The 19,075-nt window shown below is 36.2% G+C and overlaps 3 protein-coding genes across 6 annotated transcripts; 2 read left to right on the top strand and 1 right to left on the bottom strand.

The window, feature by feature from the left end:
* The first annotated feature begins 171 nt into the window (after positions 1 to 171).
* Positions 172 to 15,742, top strand: bsk (basket). Of its 4 annotated transcripts, XM_064357486.1 has the most exons (11): positions 172 to 375; positions 3,115 to 3,165; positions 11,074 to 11,133; positions 12,196 to 12,344; positions 12,406 to 12,585; positions 12,700 to 12,829; positions 12,883 to 13,080; positions 13,132 to 13,396; positions 13,452 to 13,735; positions 13,797 to 13,984; positions 14,420 to 15,742. In XM_064357486.1, exons 5-10 carry the CDS (start codon positions 12,476 to 12,478, stop codon positions 13,977 to 13,979), a joined length of 1,170 nt encoding a protein of 389 aa, XP_064213556.1. In that variant the 5' UTR covers positions 172 to 375; positions 3,115 to 3,165; positions 11,074 to 11,133; positions 12,196 to 12,344; positions 12,406 to 12,475; the 3' UTR covers positions 13,980 to 13,984; positions 14,420 to 15,742. The 4 variants fall into 4 exon arrangements, with proteins under 4 accessions (XP_064213556.1, XP_008197493.1, XP_008197492.1 ...); XM_008199271.3 differs by lacking the exon at positions 12,406 to 12,585 and having other exon boundaries at positions 12,183 to 12,344; XM_008199270.3 differs by lacking the exon at positions 12,406 to 12,585 and having other exon boundaries at positions 12,180 to 12,344.
* On the top strand, positions 3,190 to 4,883 carry LOC135265236 (uncharacterized protein). The gene is made up of 4 exons (XM_008199274.3): positions 3,190 to 3,662; positions 3,733 to 4,462; positions 4,518 to 4,636; positions 4,684 to 4,883. Exons 2-4 carry the CDS (start codon positions 3,733 to 3,735, stop codon positions 4,873 to 4,875), a joined length of 1,041 nt encoding a protein of 346 aa, XP_008197496.2. The 5' UTR covers positions 3,190 to 3,662; the 3' UTR covers positions 4,876 to 4,883.
* A 65-nt stretch (positions 15,743 to 15,807) lies between the features above and the next one.
* BicC (Bicaudal C) lies at positions 15,808 to 18,931 on the bottom strand. Its single transcript, XM_969877.5, has 6 exons — positions 18,549 to 18,931; positions 18,095 to 18,501; positions 17,810 to 18,040; positions 17,369 to 17,762; positions 16,748 to 17,318; positions 15,808 to 16,697 (listed from the first exon to the last, which is right to left on the bottom strand). The coding sequence occupies exons 1-6, from the start codon at positions 18,769 to 18,771 to the stop codon at positions 16,286 to 16,288; spliced, it is 2,238 nt and encodes a 745-aa protein (XP_974970.2). The 5' UTR covers positions 18,772 to 18,931; the 3' UTR covers positions 15,808 to 16,285.
* Positions 18,932 to 19,075: the final 144 nt, after the last annotated feature.

Genomic DNA, 19,075 nt, shown 5'->3' with positions numbered 1-19,075 from the left:
AAATACTGGCAAAATACCATCGACTAGTCCACTTTTTATATTTTCATCCCGTGCGCTAGACACAACTTATATTATGTTTTCTTTTCATAAATTCGTGTTTTGGGAAATCTGCAATTTGGTTCGGGTCCCGGCTGCAATTTGCTAGTGTCGCACCTTGCAGTGAAAAAGTGTACTAGTGTTGATGTCCTAACGCGTGCGCTTTTCCAACGAATTTCACGAATCCATTGAAGTCTTCTCTTGACTTTCTTGATGATATGTGGTGTGTGTTATAAATTTCCTAGTTTACTTCATGTTTTGTGTTGGAATTAACTTTAGTTCAGTGTTTTGTTCGATTTGGAAGTGAAGCGATCACCCTGCACCACAGCTACACAAGATGTAAGTGTTGGTTTTAGGAAATAAGTCGATGCAAACAATTCCCGGCCGTATTCCTCCGAAATCGATTCTGTTGTTGAAAGCTCTCATCGTCACTCTTTTCGAATTTTCTCAAATTTCAATGGAAAAACTGTGATAGTGAGTGAAAACTCATCGGAGGCGGCGTGTCGCGATCGACAAATGATTGATCGACGCAAATGACACGATCGGCTATCAATTTGCGCGTTTTTTGAGGTTAGGTGGTTTTATTAAGCTAATCACACCCTAGTTGGTGTTGATGGGGCGCAGTTGGGAGGGAAATGGATGAGATGGTGCAGTACAACCCCCGTATTGGTATTCCAAAACTGCGCAAAATTTCATTGAGGATTTGTAGTGGTTTTTGGCCGAGTTCCAATCGCTTATATCTTAAGTCGACATGAAATTTCATGTTCCAATCAATAAATACCTTCTGTGTTTTTGGAGGAATCGATGAGTTAGATTGAGGTGGTTACAAAGAAGGGAAAACCACCACTTGTTAGTTTGCGAAAGGTTCCCATCGTGTGGGAATGTTTCTAGATGTTGTTGGCTATTAGCCCCGGTTGTCAAAGATAACTCAAGACCCTGACTCTGACACGTTTAAACAAGCATAATTTCTCAAATTGTAATCCTTCGTGATTCATAATAATGAATCACTTCACTTTTTGTTGTTCCTTCAAAGTATTATCAGCACAATCATGTCCAAAAATAGCAATAACTTTCTTGCGATAACTCGGATGCGAACCACGTGCAACAAGGTAAACATCGCCAAGTATTGATTTCGAGTGGGAAAATTTTTGTCACCGGTTGTTTTTTCGGTGGTGTGCTATTTCGCCAGAGGCACGCAGCAAGGGCCGTATTCTCAATGAGGGACGCTCGGAGATCGATAAATAAACCACGCCCGCCCACTATCTGAACCATAGTTCCATAATAAAGAGGCACCCACTGTTTATATTAACATTCCGACTTAATGAACTTTCACTGACATAACTCTCAAGGGAATTCAATTATGATCAAAGTTGTTTACACAAGAATTGGGCAGGTGCGAGCGAAACAAAACGGCATGACAGCGATATCGGTTTGAATTCTCGTCATCTGGCTCTTTGTCAACCAAGGATACTTCAGGAATCCTTGATTTTGTATAATTTTTATCGACCATCGTAATTCATGGCTTTGAGACAAATTTCATTTGAAAGAAACCAAATTTTCAGCGTTTTTTATTGATTCGGATTCAAAAAGGAGCAACTTTTATTAATGTTGCCAAATTGGCAAAAAGTTATATGGTACCTACTTATGTATTTGGTATAGATTACAATCTTTACAAAGTTAATGTCTTGTGTTTTCTTTCAAGAAAATATTTATTATTTATTGTACGTTTATTTTGGAAGAAAACTATGAAAGACTAGAAGCGAACCAGTTTTTATTTCACTTTGTGTTTAATTGCATGTTTAGCGATACATTTAATGGTATATATGAAAAATAATAGAAAAATAATAAAAACGTTGGCGTTAATTGTCGGTTTTCTTTTTAGTACCTTTTTACTTTAGCAAAGTATCAGTTCCATCACATTTCAAGTTTTTTGAATAAGAGTGTCGATTTTTGTGAATATTTTATGTTAAAATCCAAGTTTTACAGTCGATTTTGCAGCCGTCTGAGTCTGGCATCTACCTATATTCAAGTTTATTGAATAAAAGGCGAAATTCAAGATGGTGTCGACTTTTGCAAACTCTCCGTACACACCTCTTGAAAGCCTTAAATGGTAATTCCCAAACTTTGCAAGCCCGAATAAAAGTCACTTTATTCCAACAAAACCTCTTAATTTCTTCAATGAAACCTCTCGGCGCCAGCTTCTTGGCAAGTGCGGTTTAATTCCATTCACAAAAAAAATCGGCGCCTGTTATAGAACATCTTGGCATCAAATTTTCATTCATGAATCAAGCAGACGCCGCCGCCACCTCGACTTTTCTAATCAAATTACATTCGAGGCATATGCACGTTAATTACCGGAAAAGTAGAGAATACCGGAGGCACTCATCCACGTTCCAAATTTAAACGAGCAAACTTGTGATGAGTTCGCTCCTCCAATCGATCTAGGTTGGGCGCTAAACGTCCAATTGTTTAATTGTGTTTGCAACCTGGGCACGTACAGCGACTTATTATGAATAATTCCTCCGAAATTTGGCTTGTTTTAAAGTCGGAGGCGTGATTGATTGTCTCTGACGTCATTAATTTTGTTGGGAAAAATTGGTTTTCACTCGCATCAAGGTATGTCAATAGTCGGTAAAGAGGTCGGCATCGATTCACGATTTGTTGGACATGGTAGTCCAGGTTTAACCAAGTCGGAATCTGCCTTCCATTACCGTAATAACTCGTAATCTCTTTCGGAGAGGAGTGGTATAAAGTGACATTTTGATAGTCAGGAAAGGGTTGCGCACGGCACGTACTTTAATTAATAATCTGTCGAGGGGCGACAGCAACCAAGTATGCAAAAAAAGTGTTTTTATATTAATTGAATTTCGGAGACGGATAAATCTATTTTCGCAATTATTTTTTCGTTCTGCTATTCTCAGGGAAGATGGTCGCCAATCGCAAGACGGTCAGTGTTACAATAAAACCACACTTACTTCACGGATTAACGTCGCTATCTGGTCGGAGATAAGAAAGATTTATCGACCAAGGCACAAATTGTGACTTTACACTAATTCGTCGCATTTTTTCTTGTTACAGATGAAATAGCAGCACTGTTCCACCAACTACAAGACTAAATACGACATTAAGGTAAGGTGATTTGGCTTTGTGTTCGAAAAAAAAAACGATTAATAACAAATAAGATCACTTTTGCTACCACTGAATTCGTGTCTGTTTTTCTCACAAGTCCTACACCAATAACGATAAATACCGTTGTATTTGCACAAGACTTGGGGCAAGTCATATGTCTATCAAGATTAATAGTCGTCATTAATTAGAATGACACTACAACAGCGGCGTTTACCAATGATTAATTACAATTTTGATAACGGAGAGGGAAGCCAGATCGGTCTCAAATCTTAGTGAATCGAGTGAAAATTACAGCAAAGTGTATAACAAATTGGCAATCATTAGCAAAGCCAATATTTAGAGCCGAGTCAAGTCACAACCAGAATATATCATCAACTGCCCGCCCTACGTTTTCCTATCATGTCCGTGCATCCCTTACCGAGGGTCAAACCTCTTTGTTAAATTTATTGGAACAGATGTTCCGAAGAAATTCGATTAATTAGTTGATTCTATCACCTGTGAGTTGATTAAACTAAGAAGTTTCTTCAACAGAAATCAATAGGCTGTAATGGCATTTCCGCTTTTTAGATGAAATGTGGTACGATCCTGTTAATAATTTCCACACTCATCGGAATTTACATCGGGATTTTGACTCGAAGAGTTTCAAATCTGTTTGATCCGAGCAAATGTCCGTTCTGTTACGGCAGTGATCTATGCAAGGATATCGCCAGGATCAGGCTCCAATATAAAACTTTCAGCGACTTGTTTTATAATTTATTCAGCGTGAAAAATATTTTTTTTGCTGAATATGATGGAAAAAGGGTCGTTTTGAAAAAGTTGGGCCATGACAGTGAACTTGAACAAATCAAATCACACTCTGTTGACGAAGAATCGCTCGTTGATTACTTAGTTAACAGTGCCAGTGGTTTGAGAATTTGTTATCGAGATGTTGCGAAACGTTTAGTCAAAAGATTGAGGAAATATTTCGACTTGGAGCAAATTTGGACGATTAGTCAAGTCAATTGCGAGCCTTTGATGTTGGCAATTTTAAACGGACCGATTCCAAACTTATATGGGAGTTGTGGTTTTGTAATTGTCGAAGAGTATTGTGGTCAACCACTCAATCATTTTGAAACGTCACCATGGCACGTGCGAGCTTTTTTAGCTTTGCAATTGTTGGAAGCTGCTATTGATTTTACACACAAACATCACGATTTCAGGGTGTATTTGACAGATATATCACCTGATAACATCGCAGTCGATCATAATTTCAAACTGACTTTTGTCGACTTGGAACATGTTATTTTGCAACGCAAAGGTTAAATAATTAAAAAACTAGAATCGCAAATTTTAGTTAATTAATTAAATTGTAGAAAATCAAACCGATGTTGTTCATAATACTCAATTTTTCCCTGACGATGATTTTATCTTTAGTGAAGCCGAAATCTGTTCAAACTCTTTAAGTGACCACAATATCTATGCCGTGTGCCGAGTGAGTTTGAAACTTGAAGTTTTACAATCGTAACATTTTTGTTTTAGTTGTTGTTGAGTCGTAAAGCTCCTTGGCCCATGATGGCAAATGGCCTCCTTCATTCACCGCCTCCGACAATCGCTCGATATAATAACGAACTTTTCTTACTGCTTGAAGACTGTGTTGACTCAAACCAGCGCTTTGATATCGCTGAGAAACTTATAAATCTGTTAAAAAAACTGAATAAAGATATATCTTGAGTCGCCTTTATTCTAGTTAAATTCGGACCTAAAAGGGAGATTAATTCGGGGTTTTGCGTCTACATACGTGTGTGTAGACCTAAGCCAAGTGGGATGGTACGGTTGTAGTGTGATAAATTGGTCGTGCAAGATTTTGGAAGCGACTTATATTTAGATAATTACGCTCGAAGATGATTAGACGAGACTTTATTTTAGGATTGAAAGGGATGGAATTAAGTGGAAGGGTGGGTTTAATTAGGCACGTATGTGTTGACATGGCAATGAAACGAGTGGAACAGCTCTATTTGTGACCGGCGATAAAAGGGGATCTTGTTTGAAGAAGCTAAATAATGAAATCACTTTCACATCAGTTCGAATTTTTTTATCAAAGTTTATGCAAAGTTGAGATTTTTTTCAACAGAAAAAATTGAAGGTTTAATAAGGGGACACGATGGTTTAGAAATCAAATACATATTTGCACTTACGAGTACATATTCCAAAAATAAACATTCGAAAATGTTATATTTTTTATCCAGTGTTAACATAGTAAATATGTGGATTAAGACAGACACTAAAAATTACAGTTTGAATTGTTTCTGATGAATAACTAGGAAGCAATTTACATTTTTCTACATTAGCAAGATTTCTTGTAAACAAACTTTAAGTTCTTCATAGGTTCCGCGTTTTGCGTTATTTTATTTTCACCAAAATACGAAACAACAGTTTTTATTTTAATTATTTTTTTTCGTATGAAACATAAATCACAGGCTTGGCGAAACTTTTTCCAAGAACATTTCTCCTGCTTTTCGTAAAAAATTCCTAGTCGTTTATAAAGGTGAATAATGCGTTTTTTTACCAATTTAACTTTCCCTCATTTTTTTACTACCATAAATAGAACAAACTTTTCAATTACTTTACTTACTAATGATCAAAATTCGGCAGTGTGCGTGAGAGTGTCTAATTTTCCCGTATTAATTTCATCACATTTGCATAGATCGGCTTTTTTATCGATTCTTTAGAGAGCTGACAAAACCAGCGACAAGCCTTGCGGCGTCTCATATTTCGAGGGCGTCGTTAAACAAACACTTATCTTAACAAAAACCACCAAGGAATAAGGTACAATGATTTTTTTAATCAGATATGTGTCCGCAAGTGGACGCAGTGGTGCCAATCCGTTCCATGCAGTGTTTACACCGATTGCAATTTCCCCAAATTGGGCTAGAGGCCGTTTCATCATCATGGTGGGGTGCAACAATATCGACCACTGGGTGGCGCTTGCGTGCTCCCTTTTGCCGGTTAGTGAACCGGAACCCCTCGTATGAAGCCGACTTCACACTAGAATTTGCCACCAAGGAGTGAAGAATTGGTGGAGGCACCGGACCCTAACACACAATTAGTCGAGATGTGCACACGTGACCCGCATTCGGGAATTTTTCACGTGTAAATCGTACGTGACACAAGTAATTGCACCTCAAGGGAGTCTAATTTTGTACAGCTCGATGGAATTTTTAATACGACAATGAATTATACTTCGATGTGTGGGAGTAGAAATGGAGGATTTTCCATTGACACCTGTCTGTTCTGGGAGGTTTTATCGGGAGAAATTTGGAGAGCACAATTGTAGACGGGAGATGTTGTGACAGCGTTTTCCTGGGGATATTAAAAATAGATTTCGAATTTTTGTTAAAAAAAGTTGTCGGGTCGTAAAAATTTCGTCAAGGTTTACTAAAATAAGTGAATAAGATAAAAATGAAGTAAATTAAACGAGTTCTGTCTCATAAAATTCTCATACTCTCACATATTTCTTAAATGGTAATAAAACAAGAGAATATTGTTACGACCCTGGCTTTAATAAAAGCCTAAAGTTAGTGAATTTTATTTGAGACATACTACCGGCGAAAGAAAAGTTTAAAAAAAAACCGTTTTCAGCATTGCTTATACACACAAATTTTTATGCAAAAAAACATGCGTCCAAGTTTCAAATTTCCTGTTAGAAGAATGTTTCTTTACCACAGATAATAACCATTCCAATGGATTGAATGTGAATGCGAAATAAGTTGATTCGGCATTAGATTTTTTTTTCAGTAAAACAAAAAAGTCCAATTTACGGTAATTACGATAGTTAGCGAAGCAAATACCGAACTTTTTAATTTTTATGATCTTTGAAAACAGAAAAATGTCTTGTATTTTTAATTGATAAAGTGGGTCAGTTAAAAGACAGTTATACCGACGAAATTGACATTTGTTTCGATTGAATTAACACTGAAATTGAATTCGGCTGCCAAAGGCACGTAATTGAATATTTCGAGGATTATTTTGTTAGAATCGTACAGTGTACGATAGAGAAGCCGTGAAAATGATGGGAATTTGTAGTGCTTTGCTAGTGCAGAAATGTTTTAATAGTTTTTGCACAATATTACATTGCGGCGTTGCATAAATTAATTTCAAGGCACTTTATTTCCAATTTTATTTAATTTTCTTCTAATTGGCTTATCTGGAGTCCATTTTTGCGCAAATACACCATAAGCTTTGCATTTGTTCGTAAAAAATTTATCCGGAAATACACTAAATTTCCATATCAGTGCGAATAAAGTCATAAAAGTGATATATACCGGTACCATTTGCTCCTGAAACCCTCAGTCAGCATTTCTCCGTTGCACATTGTCGAAACTAGTCGCATCTCGACCGTGGCGTAAAATTTTATTGACCACTTTCAACCCCCGCACTGTCAAAACTCGAAAGCAATCAGGGTTTGTGACAAACCCATTAATTGTCTCGTCCGGAATGTAAATGAAACAGCCCGTTTTACACTTAAATAAATCCGAACTTTCGATGCGTTTTTTTTTTCCAACTAATGAATATTTAAAGTGGTAAAGGGGACCAGGTAGGAGTTGAATATTATTCTTTTGTTCGGTTGAGGGTAAAATGCAGCAACGAGTGTTCTTGACACGGCAACTTATCTAAAGTTTCCTAATGACAATGAGTCGGGTTGCAGACCGGATACCGAGAGTTTTTTCCGCTATTGAATGCAGAGAACATAACACGGAATGTTTATTTACATTTTTAAGGAAAAATCTTGGGCTAACAAAGATTCTAGTTGTTTTTTGAAGTGAAATTGATTCACGTGTTGGGTCCGAGAGGAAAACACATCAATCACTTTGTTAGACCTCGCAATTACACCATGAAAGACAAATTACTCAGTTTTTCGATGAATTTCGGTACTTATTTTGTGCGCAAATTTGCAGAACATCAGTCAAACCAGCCGTGTTATTTTCACAGTGGAGCGATTATTTCGTCGAATGCGAAATTAATTAGGCGGATGTGTATCAAAAAACGACCTTTCGGTGTGTTTTATCAGCGACATAGTATGATTAATCGGCCATAGATCGCATAAATCGCTAATTAAACGGCCGTCTACCCCCGTGTTGAATAAATCAAAATTGGTGGATGCGCCGGGTCTGGCGTCACAGTCTGAAAGCTCTTTAGTAAATTGACACTTGTGTTTTAGTGTCGGATTCTGTACATATAATCGATAAAATGTGAGAAAGATGGAGTCTCTGACGTCGTTATCGAATATGTATCGAGGTATGAATTTAATGCGATTAGAGCGGAAGCAGCGAACAATGCCACGAATGGATTATTTACGACATTGCCTAATTGTAACAGTTTCGTGAAAGACCGGTTCAATCTTCTTATGTACACATGAAGCTTTTAATAAAATATGAAGCGCGTGGTGGTTTTACTCTATGCTACAATACCTCGCAGGAAATTTCGTTAAATGTTAGTGAGCTTTTTAGAACCCTTAATGTGTATTCAGCTGTCTCTGTAGAGTTACCTTGAAAATCACAATTCGCCTCATGAGACACGACCCTGTTTCAAGACGGACAAATTTGCGGTTTGGGTATAGTCCCCTGTGAAAAATTCAGGCTTTTTACCTCCTGTGAAGTGATTTTTATAAATTTTTGTCTGATTTTATTTTTGGCTTGAAATAAATGTATTTTTACACAGTTACTGGTTTATCAATTAAGCAAAATTTCCAAGGTAGTTATTTTCCAGCGCACGACTCGCTGTTTTACGTATACAAATTAACAAAGTTTATACAAATAACAACAGAAATGCCGGCCAAGTCAACCCCTTGGAGAATCTCTTCAACATCTCTCTGGACTCCGGTTAAAACGCGTCACTGCACCTGACACTATAAGATTAGCAATTTCATCTAAAACAAAATAATTACATTTCACATACTCATTTTCACCTTTTCTTTGCAAATTTAAACAAAAAAAAATAATGACGACAACATGCGGATGTCTTTAATAACTTGACCTAAATGAAGTTATTTATTATTCAGGGTTTTATTACATTACCGTGGGCTCTAATAGCCGCATTTTAATTACTGTCTGTTCATTCACGGCGTAAATTGTAATTTTTTAACCAAATTATTTATTGAAATGGTGGCGGCGAGACTTCTGGAATTAATAAAGAATGAACCCGACTCCAACTGGCGAATTATCCAGATGTGATCGAAAAGGATTAGTTATTGAAGGCGAACGTCTTTGATGATTATTTCATGACCCAGGGTCAAGGTTTCAAATCAAAAGAATGAGTTAGGTACCTTACACATACTGTTAAATCGTCTTTTTCGAATAAACATTAAAAAGAAATTGCGGAGAAAAACTTACAGAATATTATCATTTTGTAGCATTTTTTATTTGACTCTGGTAAACATTCCGAATCGTTATCAAAACTTATCCACCTCAAAGAGATTGGACTTTCTTTTGATCTTTTCTCGACTCTTTCTCTTAATTCAGAATTATTGTCTCTAGAACCGCAAAAAACCGATGCTTATCCACGCATCCGGAGGGAGGATTTTATTTAATAACTTTCTGGGGCCCTCCTCGTGATGTTTGTTCGGGTAAAATAACCCTCTTGAGGCTTTTTCACCAAAGGATTTGATGATAAATTGGGGATCTTCTACCCGGCAATCACCCATTAAAATCGAACTAAAATTTATATTTTTATAATCTTTGAAAACTGTCAGGAAAAAAAACAAAATGTTTATTTTCAATATACAATTAATCAGGTTTTTCTCCCCTTCTTGCAACCATTACGAAACCTCCGTTATTGGGTATTACGGTCCTGTAAAGAAAAATCCCTGCATTTCAGACGATTAATCACGCTGTCCTGAGGGGTATTAAAGTCGTTTTAGTCCCATGATCGAGCGAACGAATTTCCCAACATAAATATAATATGGCACATGAGAAAATACGTTTTTTGCAGGACCGGAATGCTGCCTTTCTAGTGGTCTTCGTATCACGTTACGTGCATTTAAATGGTTGCGAATGAATAGAATGTAAATGAGATTATAAATCGGGCGATAAGAAAAATCTAATCATTTTGTGTTAGTTTGATTTTCTAACTGGCAAAATGTTAATTGACATCAATTACGATGTTGGTTTTAATTTTCTCGATTTGTTGTCGAGAATATTTAATAAAACCTGCTTTAAAATTAAAATATCGCTTATTTCTTAAAAAAATCCAAGGTTGTGCCTCTAAATATAAAAATAATCAGTCATTTTAAAAATAACGATGAAATTTCATATTTTAATAAAAATAAAAGTAGCAATAATTGAAGTCAAGTCAAATCACACTCAGCTCTTTTCAAATTATCAAAAAAAAACCTTGGCTTCATTTCATTTAAAAAATGTTTTTTTGTCAGTTAATTAATGGATTATTTTTTGTTCAAGACATGCGTAATTGACTCATTTTATCATTAAATTGGAAAAAATGTGTGCTCTTTTAAATTTTTCGTTTTAAACACCCTTAGTGGCTAATTTGTCCTTCAGCGAGAAAATCAATACACGAAATTCGTTGTTTCTCTAGAATTATTTTCGTCCGAATTATGAAAGTACCTGGAATGCAATAAAAATAAAGAACGGCGGAGGAAAATACCGGAATAAATTAAATCAAAGTAGAACAAAATTTGTATCACTGTAGTAATAAGAAGGAATGTGGGTGCTTAAAAATATCTGAAACGTAAATCTTAATGGGGTTTTAATTGAATTATTAGAGAAAAAGCTTGCAGGTGTATCGCAGTTTTGAACTATTGATTCAAGTTTTTAGCTAAAAAAAAATCGAAAGTTTTCTCGTAAAAATAATCTTTCCAGCTCGAAGATTCCTGTCATCATTATCCTGTCTAATATTTTCTCTCTATTGTTTCAGAGCTTCAATTCTAACTTGGCACCGTCCTACCAATAGAGCCACTAAAATGGATCGTTCTTGGTGAGTATATCTCATCCGATTCGCGTGCGAGTGGTGGTACTAACTCACTAAAAATCGGCCGTTTTGGCGACACTTTCATGTTTTCATTCTTGGAATATCTGTGAGCAGAATTCGTCTTTATGTAATTTCGCTATTTTTACTCAAGCCGTTATAAAATGTAAGGTGAATTCCTCAATGTCTAGATAAACATTGGCCCGTCTCCAAGTAAAACAAGAATTACCTTGACGTGCAAGCCAACAAAGAGAAAAAACGTTATTAAAATAATTTAAAAAGGCTCGACTTAATGAGACTTGGGGAGTTTTATATTTTGGTAACAGTTGCTTAATCTCGATGTCTATAAATTATCATCGACGCAAACTGTGGGAAAGTTTAAAACGCCGTCTGACTTTAAAAACTTTACCACAATCTTACGAAACTTTATTTTTCGAATTATTAGTTTTGTTTTTTAACTACGTGACAGGAATATCGATATCAGTTTTATTTTAGATTCCGATAGGAGCAGGTTAAGCAGAATTTTCCAGGAAGCACTTATCTAAAATAAATTTTGCTCCAAAATCAATCGAATTTATCTTTCCAACTCCGATTTTCTGGGGGATATATTTAAAAAATTATTCCGAGAGATTTGCTAAATTTGTATTTTGCTACACGTGTTTGATTTATTTATTTAAAAAAATGCAAAAAATCTTATTTATTTTTTTTCCATTATTCGGTCTGACATTCCCGAATCCACTGAAAATGCAAACACGAGATCGTCGGATGTCAAATCTGAAATTTGTTACGAAGTATTCAAATGTGTTCATGTTTTTCGTTGCAAAACTTCCACCAGCACAGACTATAACATTATTCGCAAACATATCACTACAAATATTAAAGTTTAAAACTTGCATCGTTTCATATTCAAACAGACCCTATCTCTGACTGTTGTCTAAATTGCCTTTGTTTGCTTCACAATTTTTATTATTTAATACTGTACCTAACCGTTTTAGAGTGCAGACTAACCGAGCGACTCTTTCCAAAAATCCGTCCATTTTCTAACACACGTCTAGCAGGTTATTTTTCCAGACGACGGCGTCGAACTATTGGGACTGGCGCTATAAAATGTCCCGTCTGTCTCAATTCTACACCGTTGAGGTGGGCGACACCAAATTCACCATTCTGAAGAGGTACCAAAATCTGAAACCGATCGGCTCAGGAGCACAAGGAATCGTCTGGTGAGTGCCGTTTTCTCAAACTTTTGCCTGAGTAGTATTTTGCGTTTTCGTTCTTTTTTAGTTGTTGCTTGTTCTAATTTCGGTTTATGTTATTTGTGTTGTGGTTTTCTTAAAAATTAAATTAGTGCACGATGGCCAGACCCGGATTTACAAAGCACATATTTGGAGATACAGAATTTTGGGTTCCGGATCATTACATTAATTTGGAACCCAAGGGAGGTGGGGCACAAGGGTTAGTTTGGTAAGTGGGTTCCTTATTCTCACACACGTCCTGAAACCTCCTTGCATGCGCATGCTTTTAAAAAAACGAAAAATGACAGTTTGCGATTTGTAGTAATGTTGATTTTTATTTTAGCGCCGCTGTTGATACTGAAACACAACAAAATGTAGCGATTAAGAAATTGAGTAGGCCCTTTCAAAATGTGACGCACGCTAAAAGGGCGTATCGCGAATTCAAGCTCATGAAATTAGTTAATCATAAAAATGTAAGTCTTGTGTGAAATTTCGAAAAAACAAATGAAACATTTTTTTTTCTTAGATTATCGGACTTTTGAACGCTTTCACGCCTCAAAGGTCCTTAGAAGACTTCCAAGATGTTTATTTAGTGATGGAATTAATGGACGCGAATCTATGTCAAGTCATACAAATGGATTTAGATCATGAAAGGATGAGTTATCTCCTTTATCAAATGCTTTGCGGTATTAAACATTTACATTCAGCTGGTATTATACATAGGGTAAATTAACATTTTCCAATTATTCTATATTTGTAAACGTGTTAATTTCAGGATCTCAAACCAAGCAATATTGTAGTTAAATCAGATTGTACATTGAAAATTTTAGACTTTGGTCTTGCACGTACTGCTGGTACTACTTTTATGATGACTCCATACGTGGTCACTAGATATTACAGAGCGCCAGAAGTTATCTTAGGTATGGGATATACGGAAAATGTGGACATTTGGAGCGTCGGATGTATCATGGGTGAGATGATAAGAGGAGGAGTCTTATTTCCTGGTACTGATCACATAGACCAATGGAATAAAATCATAGGTAGAATTATCCTTCTTCCATATGAAAATTTCCATGTTTGTTTTGATCATTTTAGAACAACTGGGTACACCATCGCAACAATTCATGATGCGTTTGCAACCAACTGTTCGCAACTACGTCGAAAATCGGCCCCGTTTCACGGGCTTCCCCTTCGACAAGCTCTTCCCCGATGTGCTGTTTCCCTCCGACAGCAGCGAACACAATCGACTGAAAGCGAGTCAAGCGAGAGATTTACTATCCAGGATGCTTGTAATCGATCCAGAACGCAGGATATCGGTCGACGATGCACTTCTTCATCCATACATCAACGTCTGGTATGACGAACTAGAAGTGAATGCGGTAAGTAAGCAAAAATTTTGTTTAAAATAAATCAAGTCGCTGCTGCTGCTGCTGCCAACAGCCCGCACCAGGACCCTACGATCATAGTGTCGATGAAAGAGAACACACTGTCGAACAATGGAAGGAACTTATCTACCAAGAAGTTATGGAATATGAAAGTTCGCGCGGAAGAGGCGCCTCCAGTTCACAACCGAGTCCCGCATCTAATTCTATTGAGCCAAATGGGACGGATTCAATGCGGTAGAAAAGGTGAGTGTTATCATTGACTGAAGAGCGACAAAATTAAAGAGATTTAATTATTAAAATTAAACACAAACCATAAAAAAAGTTTTGTTTGCTTCACCGTTAACAAAGGATGAATTTATTCCAACAAAAATAAAGCATAGCTTTGTGAAAAAGTTTTGCTTTAAATTCACATAGTCCATGAAAAGTCAAACACATCCGGAGTATTACATAATCGAATCATTTTTAGAAATTAAATGGATTTGGAAACGTTTAATGAATTTTTTCTCCGTTTATGTGTTTAGCCGACAGCGTCTTCTTAGTTGTTTTTTAATATTTCTTTATTGTATTCTAGACAAGTGTAATAATAACACTAACAAAACGCTCTTTACGTCCAACTTTTTTAACAGCTTGTTCTTTTTCGTGTCGTCATTGTGGTATTTATTGTAGTTTTTGTTTTAGGATTTGAGATATAAAGCACAAGCTGCAATTTAAGCTAGTCTAAACTATTATTGAAAATATTACTGATATAAAGCCCACCATTAACTAGATACCGAACAGACAGAGAGTCTAGTGAGCTGTGTTTGTTATTGACGACAGTGAGTATAAGACTACACACGGGTCCCTTTTTTCTATCAACCGGAACATTATAATATATCCTTAATCAGTATGTGTGATATGATAACTTAAGACTAATTTGTATTTGAATCGTTTTGTTTTTCCAAACTTGTTTTTTTAACGAAATAAATAACGTATTTTTCCAAGATACAGATATACGAAGCATTGTTTGAAAGAACGTCGTTTTTAGACAATCATTCAGTTCGTTCGGTTTCCATTGAAAAATACAAATTAGTAATGAATGTATAACAAAATAATCAATATTAGGTAGTACCTAGTTATTATTGATTATTATCGATAGTTTTGTTTTTTTTAATATTATTTATTTTTTCTTCTGTCAAATGCAAATTTGCAATATTTTTTCTAACGTTAGGTATAACTTATTTTTGCTCTTTTTCAAATTTTATAGTTATATATAGACATAAATAGAATTAGCGACTATAACCATTTGAAATTAAGGTAGGAACATCAAATTGTTTACATAATTTGCAAACAAATTGTGTGAAACTAGCGAAAAACAATTACAATAACTTTATGTACTTGTGAACATCCGATCCAAAAAAAATGTAAAAAGTGACAATTAGTGAATTTTATAGGTGGACTTTTTATTGTTGATTACCATTTTGTTGTGTTTTTTGGACGATAAGTTTCTTTATTTATTCGTGCAATGTATGAACGTCACTGGCGTTTTCATTTTTGTTTTATTATTAATTTTTTTATTGTGATTAAATCGTGAATGTGCAAAGACTTTTAAAGGAAAAAAAATTAACTCAAGTCGAGTTGTGTAGTGGTTTGTTTGTTTAATTTATTTTTATTTTTTACATAATAATTTATTAAGATGGCAGTTTTTTCCTTTCTCTCTTTCATAAAAATACTGTAAATACCTTCTCAATTAGACTTACTTAATTTTTCGACTTTCCACTTATCCTTAAATAAAAAACAAAACGTTTTAAGCGTAGACAACAAATTGCAAATCGGTAGAATGTTTTCGTGGTTTTCGTGTTGGTGATGTTGGGATCACCTTTTATTCAGTTCTTGTTCTTTTTCGAATAACACAGACTAGTGTTTTACCGGTTTACAACAGGATTATTATATCACGTTTAGTAATTTGTAGTATACATACAATGCTTGTATTGTTCTGCTTTGTAAATAAACAAAGTAAACTGACCACTTGTATCATTTAACCCATTTTTTTTCCACTTGTAATAGGCCCGTGTGCAATAAAAGTCGTGTTCATTTGTAATAATTGCTTTAAGCATCAATAATAATAATAATAATAATGGTAGTTTTTATAATAATAACAATAAATTATATGTAGTAGAATAAGGATTTACATCACAGGGTACAAAAGTTTTAATTTATCTCATAAAAGGTACAAAAAGTGAATCAAATAATCAAAAGAAGCAAATTAAAACTTTTGCTTACAAAATCTGTCCTTAAAATTACTCCAGTTAAAAACTATATGAACATGATATGAAAATGGGGCAATGCTCATAAAATATCACAATTGATCGGCTTAATTATAAAACGAGTACACATAAAACTCCCTCCAGATTATTGCTATAAAAATGCGCGCAGAATTTTTAAGAAATAATTTGCGGAATTTTATCAATCACCAACAACCAATTTTCCAAAATCTCCAACAACACAACAATTAAAACAAAATACAAATAGCAAACAAAAGTCACAATGATTGGTACAACTGTCTAATTACCAACTTTGACGAGGACTGTTGTCATGACTTGGGGGCGAATTCGAAGAGGAACTTTTGCGCTCTGCTCCAGGAGCCGCCGAAAACGTACAACTTCTCTTGTTGAGTTCCGAGATAGCCAATAGCATTTTGCGACGACTTCCGAATGCTGTCACTCCGATTGTCATCAAATCTTTGTCGGAAAGAGTCGTAAACGTTGGCAAATCAACTTCATGTCGAATGAAAAGACTGATATAACGGTCCAAACCTAAGGCACTTAGAAGTGACGGCAAATCAGACCAAGTGGTGTTGGCAATGCGGTTTATAAAGTGGGTGGGAGTGTGGTCTAGAATGTTACTAGTGTTGTGAAGCCCTGATGTTGATGGAAACGCTTCTGCGGGTTTCCAGATATCGTCTTCTTTTTTCAACATTCTGTTAAAAAAATATCAAAAAACAAACAAACTAGTGTGAGTTGTCGTTACCCAGCAGGACTTGTGTGACTTATGCCGTACCCTGCCCACATAGCGGTGGGCACCCTATACACATCAGGGTTTGGACGCCCCTGCATCGCCTTGAAACCAGCCAAACGCTTGCTGCAGTCATAATCGAAACTGGCGGACTTTTTCTCATTCATTGATTGGTAATCAGAAGTAGTGGGGATGTTATTATCACTTTGGGGCGAAAACACCGTTGGAGGGCTTGACACGTAGTTACTACTATTGCTGGAAATACTAGACAGGAGGCTAGTATCAGCTTTAACTTGTTCAAACGATTGGAAACCGCTACTGTTGGACGATTGTTGCATCTTGTTGTTGTTGTTGTTGTTGTACAACATCTGTGGCTTTTGGACAATTTCAAAGGGCGTGGTTTGGTCAGAGGAAAAATGCCAAGTGAATATCGGGGTCAAAGGGGAGGGGTTTAGGTTAGTGGGAGTGGTCAACAGGTCATTATTGGGCGACGGAGTGCTTGGGATGTGGTAAAGGCGGGGAATATCGGCCTGGATGGGCGGATCGTCGATACCCAGGATTAAATTTCGGGCCTTGTATATGTTTGCTGGAAATAAAGTTAATATTATAATGAAAAAAAAATTCTTTATTTCTTACAAGCTTGCCGTTCGATGCCCTTGATGATGCAAGCTTTAATCATCTGCTTTGACTTTTGTCTTACAGTAATTGTGACGTCACAAGTATTTTGGATTTCGTCGATTTGTTCAGAACGAACTTTGAGATTTGCAATATCTTCAGGCAAGTCGAAAATAATCAAGAGTGGCAAACTTCCAATTAGCAGCTGACGAGCGGTATAAACACTATGTATATTTCCAGAAATATTAACATTACTTCGCTTCAAACTCGGGATATTTTGGTCCTGGGCATCAGGAAACATGATTTGGCATTTGGTGTAGTGCATGATTGCCTTTAGGTTTGAATGATTTTTGCCCAAAACGATTGCATGGTGTTGGGGCGAAATTTGGATAGTCATTTGAACCGGAATTTGGTTCTAAAAAAATTTCTAGAATTTTGTTGGAAAACACAACTTATAAGTACCGTCAAATTTTCGCACATGTATTCCATGAGCAAAATTGTAGCCTGCTTCACCTGCTCCACCTCCCATTCGACTCCCTTGACTAGTACTATAGTAGCATGAAGTTTGGACCTAGTTTTGAACATGACTTGCACTTTGTACTGTTCCTGGATTTTAATTACGTAAGGACACGTATTATCAATATTTTGGGCCATTATTGGAGGCTCAAACCCAAAAATCAGCGGAATTAATTCCTGAAATGATTGTACTAGTGGTAGGGTTGGATTCAAAATGTTTGATAACTATACCCTAACGCGACTCCTTGCATTTTCAACCCCTTCCAAATCGCCCGAAATCGAAACTTGATTGCTTTTTTCCATCGGATTCGAACGATTCGAATCAGGGAAATGTACGTGGCATTGAGTTTCTTCCATGACACGTTTAATACTCAGCCCTCCTCTGCCGATAATATGCGAATGGTCCGTGTAACTTATGTCCATTTTCATGGTTACACGATTGCATCTCGTGTACAAAACCGTCATAATCCTGTCTTTGGCGGCTTTAACATCCTCTTCTTTGCCGGCGATCCTCACGTGAGGATCCTTTTTCGATTTAGCCCCCAATTTGAGTTTGTTTGGCCACGTTATGTAAGTGTCAGTGTCTTCCATAATGTTCGCAAAAAAAACGTCAGCAGGGATCAGTGCATCGTTGTCCCCTTTTTTTACAAATAATTTCACAAATTACAAAAAAAACTTTACTTACCACTAAGCATCTGTTCCAACTTTTTGCGGTCGACCCGGAACCGGTCCTGGTACAAATCCGAAATGTCCTTTAATCCGTGTTTGGCAACAAAATCCCTTAATTCCTCTCTGGAGCCCCAATTTGAGTTGAAACCAGAAGTAGCCGTGCCGCTTTCCGACACTTCTGATTGTGTGTCGGAATTTTTTACCTCGATTCCACGAGGTGTAGCACAATTACAAGACATTTTTTTTTTAAATCACTACGTCCACAATTAATTAATGACTAACCCCATTTAATGGTCACTTTGTAAGGATTTTTACGCGTTTTTAAGGGCTGTGTAGGTGACACGCTTTTGGTAATTTGCGCGACTGAACTCTGATAAGGGCCAAAGAGAAGTTTTATCTCCTGCTTTTTCTCAGCATGTTTTTCTTCAATCTTATCTGAAGTACTCTGGTACAGGTAAGCGCCAAATTTTACTATTTGCCAACTTTTTCAGGTTTCTAAATAAAAGAAATAAAGTATTTCAACAAAACTTTATTTGTCCTTAA

The sequence above is a fragment of the Tribolium castaneum genome, chromosome 6, assembly GCF_031307605.1.
Source record: "Tribolium castaneum strain GA2 chromosome 6, icTriCast1.1, whole genome shotgun sequence".
NCBI lineage: Eukaryota > Metazoa > Arthropoda > Insecta > Coleoptera > Tenebrionidae > Tribolium > Tribolium castaneum.
This window is presented reverse-complemented; position numbering and strand designations above follow the sequence as displayed.